The following is a 7156-nucleotide window of genomic DNA, read 5'->3' as shown; positions in this document are numbered from 1 at the left end:
GGATAGGATAGACGATAGGATAGGATAGAGCATAGGATAGGATAGAAGATAGGATAGGATAGAGGATAGGATAGAGGATAGGATAGGATAGAGGATAGGATAGGATAGAGGATAGGATAGGATAGAGGATAGGATAGGATAGAGGATAGAGGATATGATAGGATAGAGGATAGGATAGGATAGAGGATAGGATAGGATAGAAGATAGGATAGGATAGAGGATAGGATAGGATAGAGGATAGGATAGGATAGAGGATAGGATAGGATAGAGGATTGGATAGAGGATAGAATAGAGAATAGGTTAGGATAGAGAATAGGAACGGATAGATGATATTATAGGATACAGGATAGGATATGATAGAGTATACGATATTATAGAGGGTAGGATAGGATAGAGCATAGGATAGGGGATTGGATAGGATTGGATAGAGGATAGGATAGGATAGCGTGATTGGATAGGATACAGGAAAGGATAGGATACAGGATAGGATAGGGGATTTGATAGGATACAGGATAGGATAGGATAGAGGATAGGATAGGGGATTTGATAGGATTGAGGATAGGATAGGATAGAAGATAGGATAGGATAGAGGATAGGATAGGATAGAGGATAGCATAGGATAGAGGATAGGATAGGATAGAGGATAGGATAGACGATAGGATAGGATAGAGGATAGGATAGGATAGAGGATAGGATAGAGCATAGGATAGAGGATAGGATAGAGGATAGGATAGGATAGAGGATAGGATAGAGGATAGGATAGAGGATAGGATAGGATAGAGGATAGGATAAGATAGAGGATAGGATAGGATAGAGGATAGGATAGGACAGAGGATAGGATAGGGCATTTGATAGGATAGAGGATAGGATAGGATAGAAGACAGGATAGGATAGAGGATAGGATAGGATAGAGGATACGATAGGATAGGATAGAGGATGGGATAGGATAGAAGATAGGATAGGGTAGAGGATAGGATAGACGATAGGATAGGATAGAGGATAGGATAGGATAGGTGTTTGGAACTATAGCGAAAGGAAAGAGGTATAGGTTGCGATAGAGACAGGTAGAGAATGAAAGTGGACTGTATGAAATAATAACCAATATATTAACAGAAAGTGGAGAGTGTACAAGAAAGCGGTGAAACGAGACAGGTATAAGACAGCGGCGAATAGACGGAGATGATAATAGAACGCACAAATCGTGAAGCGCACGATTTGGGAGAGAAGAGAGTCGTGAAGCGCACGAGACACCGATAAATAAGCGACTATGATCGAGCGATCGAATATGCCAAAAGACCTCGTTTCGCGGTTATCGCGGGTTATTTATACTATGCGTGGCCACCGGCGTCGGAAGGAATAAGGAGTGGGGTTTTTGAAAATGACAAAGGATTTGGCAGTGTCGAACGTTAGCTAGCGCACGAGGGCAATGCCCTAACGGCCGCTACTGCACAGGAAACAAGGACGGTGGGTGACGGATTTGATATTTGGGAATATGGGAACGGTGGCTCACGCGACAAGTAAACGTTTAGACGTAAACACAAAGTTTACGTCTGAGTGCGTTCACCCGGTCTCGGCGCCGTGCTCGATCAGCTGGCTATTGTCAACGCCGAGACACGGTCGCACCGAGGCCGCTCGCCTGCGGATTAGGTCGCAAAAACTACGGCACAAGAAATGATGTTTGCGTTACCGAGATTCTCGGTAACGCCTGCAGTGATTTCGAACATTCCGCCCGCCTTCGACAATCGTCGAACGAAATGAACGCGCGCGGGTGAGCGGGATGCTAATGAGCGTTGGTTAATGAATGACGCGATGAGCTTACATACTACGTTATCTGTGAGGAGCCCGTCGTTTACGCGTCTGCCGCGCGATGCAGGGGGATGAGCTTTGTCACCGGCCGTTGGTATCTGCTGGTCGCTGTTTTGACGGTGGCGACGCGAACGTGTCCGTCGGCTCCTGGGTGGACCTCGTCGATGCGCCCCAGTGGCCATCTGGAGGGGGGGGTCAGCTCCGACTTTATGAGGACTAGGTCCCCGAGTTGGAGAGAGGTTTCGGCGGTGGTCCACTTCGGCCTGGTCTGCAATTGGTGCAGGTATTCCGCTGCCCATCGGCGCCAGAAGTGTTGCAGGCGTTGCTGGAGCAGTTGCCAACGGGTTAGCCGCGACCTTGGCACCTCCAGTAGCGTCGGTTCTGGGACAGCCGTCAGAGGGCCGCCGACGAGGAAGTGTCCTGGCGTCAGCGGGGTGAGGTCCTCCGGGTCATCGGTGAGAGCTTGCAGCGGCCGGGAGTTGAGGCAGGCCTCCACCTGGCAGAGGAGGGTGGAGAATTCCTCATAAGTGAGGGGGTCGTCGGCGACGACTCTGCGGAGGTGGTGCTTCAGGGACCGGACTGCTGCTTCCCAGAGCCCGCCAAAGTGTGGGGCGCCCGGGGGGATGAATTTCCACGTCACGCCGTCCTTCGCGAGCTGCCGGCCGATGCTTGCAGCTTCTCGCGTCGAGGCCGTGAAGAGGCGCCGCAATTCCCGGTCCGCGCCCACGAAGTTGGTGCCGCAGTCGCTGGTCAGGCTGCTGCAGGTTCCGCGGCGGCCTGTGAAGCGGCGGAAGGCCGCCAGGAAGGCGGCGGTGGAGTAATCCGACACAGCTTCGATGTGGACGGCCCTCGTGCTGAAACAAATGAATACGGCCACGTAGCCTTTGGTGGCCTTGTGGCCGCGTCCGGGGGTCGTCTTCAGCTGGAAGGGCCCTGCGTAGTCCAGTCCGACGTGCTGGAAGGGCCGAGAGGGGGTGACCCGCTGTGTTGGGGGGACTTTTGGCGGAGGGCTGCGAGGGTCAGTTGCACTCCGCCGTGCAGCGTCCGGAGGTGGGCGCTCTCGATGACCAGCTGGGTCAAATGGCATCCTGCGGGCAGGATGATAGGGTGCTGCTCGTTGTACGGCAGGAGGGCGTTGTGGAGTCGCCCTCCCACGCGCAGAATGCCGTATTCGTCGAGGAACGGTGTTAGTTTGCGGAGTCCACTCCCTCCCGGGACTGGCTTCTGTTGTTCGACGGCGGTGAGTTCGGTGGCGAAGTGGAGGCGCTGCACCAGCCGTATCCACGTTTCCTCGGCTCGGCGGAGCTCGTCGGGGCGCAGGTGCGGCGGAGATGCAGTTGCGTCGCGCCGGGAAGGGCTGGTCCACCGGAGGCACCAGCTGGTGGCCCGGAGCAGCCGGTCCAAGGTCGAGAACCGAAGGAGAAGCTCTGGGTCCTCCTGGCGGCTCGTCTGGAGGCACGTGGCCGGCGTTCTCTCTTCCTCGGTGGTACAGTGCGGCGGAGGCGCGGTGTTCCAGCCCGCCTCTGGGCTGGTGAGCCAGCTTGGTCCGTGCCACCAGAGCGGGTGGCTTGCCAGCTGAGCTGCTGCGACGCCTCGTGAGGCGCAGTCCGCAGGGTTGTCCTTGGTCCCCACGTGGTGGAGGTGACCGTCGGGCAGTGCGGTCTGGACCTCCGACACGCGGTTCGCGATGTAGGTGCGCCAGCGGGTTGGTTCTCCCTGGAGCCAGGCCAGCGCGACGGTGGAGTCGCTCCAGAGGTGGACGGCGTCAATGGGCACCTGGATCTCCTGCCGGATGTGCACCAGGAGGCGCGCTCCAAGTGTGGCGGCGCACAGCTCCAGTCGTGGCAGCGAAACCGTCTTCAGTGGGGCGACCTTGGTTTTGGCGGCGACGAGGTGTGCTCGTGCGACCCCGTGGGAGTCTTCGATGCGGACGTAGACAGCGGCGGCGTATGCCTTCTCGGACGCGTCCACAAATGCGTGCAGCTGTCGGGTGGCGGCGGTGTCGTCCACTCCGAGCCACCGAGGGATCCGGATGCACGCTAGTTCGTCCATGTCCTCTCTCAGGGTGTTCCAGGCTGCTGCTGTGTCGGGTGGGAGGCGCTCGTCCCACTCGAGGTTGGTCTTCCAGAGGTCCTGGATGAATATTTTTCCCCGGACGACGAAGGGGGCGAGCCAGCCGAGCGGGTCGAACAGCTTGGCGATCTGGGAGAGCACGCGTCGCTTGGTGGGCGGCTCCGAAGTCGTCTCTGAGGGGGCGTGCAGCGAGAACGCCAAGGTATCGGTGGCGGGGTGCCACGTCAGTCCTAGTGCGCTGCATCCGGTCTCAGGATGCCACGGGATCGTGGACGACTCTGCCAAGAAGTCGGCGGGTAGCGCGGAGAGCAGCGCGGAGTGGTTGGCGCTCCACTTCTTGAGGACGAATCCGCCCGCCTTGCAGATGCCGATGAGCTCCCCCTGCGTCCTCTCGGCGTCCTCGATGCTGTCAGCCCCAGCGAGGATGTCGTCGACATAGGTGGCCGTCCGGAGTATGCTCGCACCTCTCGGGAATCGCTGCTTTTCGTCTTCGGCTAGCTGCAGCAGCGTGCGCAGGGCGAGGTACGGGGCGCAGGTCAGGCCGTAGGTCACTGTCGTGAGGTGGTAGGCGTCTATCCGCTCGCTCTCGTTGTCACGCCACAGGATCCGTTGGAGATCCCAGTCGTCTGAGTGCACCCGGATTTGGCGGTACATTTTTTCGATGTCCGCGATGAATGCGACCTTGTGGCGCCTCCACCTGAGCAGAATGTTCGTAATGTCCTGCTGCAGTTTGGGTCCGGCTGCGAGGTGTGCGTTGATAGACGTCCCAACGCTGGAGCGGCGAGACCCGTTGAAAACCACTCGCAGCTTGGTGGAGGTGCCAGTTGCCTTCAGCACACCGTGGTGAGGCAGGTAAAAGTGTGGACGTCGAGGGGTGTAGTCGGCTGCTGGGATCACTTGCATGTGGCCGAGAGTGCGGTATTCCTCCATGAAGTTGGTGTACAACGCCTGCAGCTGCGGGTTCGTCGCGAACCGGCGCTCGTTGGCCAGCAGAATGCGCCTGGCGATGCAGTGTGACTGCCCCAGCTCTGGGTTTGGTGTTGTCAGGCACAGACGCACGACGTACCTGCCGTCGGGCTGCCGGGAATGGGTACGCTGGAAGTGCTCCTCGCACGCTGCTTCCTCGGCAGTCCGCTGCGGTGCGGGTGGCGGCATCTCTTCTTGCTCCCAAAAGCGCCGGACGAGAGCGGTCAGGTCGTCGATGGTGACGGTGTGGCTGGTTGCTATTGGTGTCGAAGGCCCAGGGCTGGTCGCCGGGCCTGACAGGATCCAGCCGAATATGGTCTCTTGTGCGACCGGACCTCGATGTCCTCCGCTTCTGGTGCCCGTCAACAAGACCTGCGGGTATACGTCCGCACCCAGGAGCAGGTCGATGGGGGTTGCGGAGTTGAAGGTCGGGTCCGCGAGAGTCAGTCCCGAGATGTGCGGCCAGGCGGAGGCGAAGGTGCGGCAGCGCGGTCGGTACGAGGTCAGCCGAGGTAGAATGAGCGCCTCCACCGTGCAGGAGAGGTTGGCGTGGATTCTCGAGGCGACGTCCAGGCGGGTTCTTCCTCGTGCGGTCGCGGTGGCCTTGGCACCGGCGCCGACTACCACCTGAGAGCAGGATGTTCGATGGAGTCGGAGCTGCTGTACCAGTGATTCGCTGACCAGCGACACCTCGGAGCAGGGGTCGATCAGTGCCCTGGCGACGACGGTACCTCCCGCGGACTGGACTGCCACGAGGGCGGTGGCAAGGAGCACCGATAGCGGTTCCTCGGAGGGCTCCGGTCCGTTCACGATATGCATAGCGGTGGGTCGTGGGGGGCGGTTGCCCTGCACGAGAGCGTCGTGGAGCATCGTATGATGCTTCTCCGCGCACCGCTGACAGGTCTTGTTGGATCGGCAGGCTGCGACGGCGTGTGGCCCCAGGCAGTTGTGGCACAGCTGGGAGGAGGTCACGACCTGGAGTCGCTCCAGTGGCGTCTTGCTTCGGAACGCTCCGCAGAAGCACAAGAGGTGGTTTCCCCGGCAGAGACCGCAGCGTGACTTGGTGGAGGGTTGGTCGGTAGCGACGTGCACGGCCTTGATTCCCTTCGCTGCAGGTCGCTGTGCGGGTACGAGATGTCCATGTCGGCTCTCGCAGGCCTCCAGGGTGCGGATCGTCGTCTCCAGGAACTCCAGCAGCTCGGAGAGTGTGGGTGGTTCCGTGCTGCTCCCCAAGGATGTCTCCCAGTGCTTCAGTGTCTCGGCGTCCAGGCGCCGCACGACGTGTTGGACCATCCAGTGTGCCTTGTCGTCGACGGGAACGTCAAGGCCGTTCAGCACTGAGGCCACGTTGCAGCTGGTGTCGAGGAGCCGCTTCAATTCCCTGGCGGTATGCGTGGTGCAGGCGGGCGTCTCGTAAAGGATGTCGAACTGGGCATCGACAAGGAGCCGGCGGTTCTCGTACCTGTGCGCCAGCAGCTCCCATGCCCGATGAAAATTATCAGCCGACATCGGGATGCGGCGGATCAGCAATGCGGCTTCTCCGGTGAGGCTGGCGGACAGGTAGTGGAATTTCTCGGCGTCACTCCACGACGGGTCGTCAAGGACCAACGACGAGAAGAGGTCCTTGTACCGCGTCCACTCGCTGTACTGACCCGAGAAGGCCGGTAAGTCGATGCGCGGGAGCGTGGACCGTGCCCTGGGTCCGGACGCTGCAGGAGGCGGGATGCTCGGCGATGCAGGGGTTGACGTGGGCGCGAGGCGCGCCAGTGCGTCGAGTAGCTGCCCCTTCTGCAGCGAGTAGGCCTGTTCGCCTTCCGTGAAAATATCCAGGGTGAAGTAATCGCTCTGGTGGTCCTCGGGGGTGGCCGTGGATCTGATTCGGTCGTCTTGCTCCTCGAACTGCTGCCATCTTTTCTCCAGGGTGGCCAGAGTGCTCTGGAGGAGTCCGATGGTGAGGTTCGCCTTTCCCTGCTTCTGCAGGTTGTCGCCGGTGCGAGCCATGCGCCCGAACAACACGTGTTGACTCGCGACGAGTGCGTCCATGACGTGAGTGTGATAAGGTGAGAGAATGAGTGTGGGAATTTATAGGAGATGGTACGTAAAGGTATCCGGCTCGAAGGACCAATGTTTGGAACTATAGCGAAAGGAAAGAGGTATAGGTTGCGATAGAGACAGGTAGAGAATGAAAGTGGACTGTATGAAATAATAACCAATATATTAACAGAAAGTGGAGAGTGTACAAGAAAGCGGTGAAACGAGACAGGTATAAGACAGCGGCGAATAGACGGAGATGATAATAGAACGCACAAAT

At 58.5% G+C, this 7156-nt stretch overlaps 1 protein-coding gene across 1 annotated transcript; it reads right to left on the bottom strand.

Annotated features, from left to right (window-relative positions):
* Window positions 1-1849: 1849 nt before the first annotated feature.
* Window positions 1850-6846, bottom strand: LOC143364095 (uncharacterized). The gene is made up of 2 exons (XM_076804600.1): window positions 2759-6846; window positions 1850-2660 (listed from the first exon to the last, which is right to left on the bottom strand). The coding sequence occupies exons 1-2, from the start codon at window positions 6844-6846 to the stop codon at window positions 1850-1852; spliced, it is 4899 nt and encodes a 1632-aa protein (XP_076660715.1).
* Window positions 6847-7156: the final 310 nt, after the last annotated feature.

Source organism: Halictus rubicundus, unplaced genomic scaffold (genome assembly GCF_050948215.1).
Source record: "Halictus rubicundus isolate RS-2024b unplaced genomic scaffold, iyHalRubi1_principal scaffold0263, whole genome shotgun sequence".
In the NCBI taxonomy this organism is placed as follows: Eukaryota; Metazoa; Arthropoda; class Insecta; order Hymenoptera; family Halictidae; genus Halictus; species Halictus rubicundus.
The sequence above is the reverse complement of the archived record's forward strand: the minus strand, read 5'-3'. Positions and strand labels throughout refer to the sequence as shown.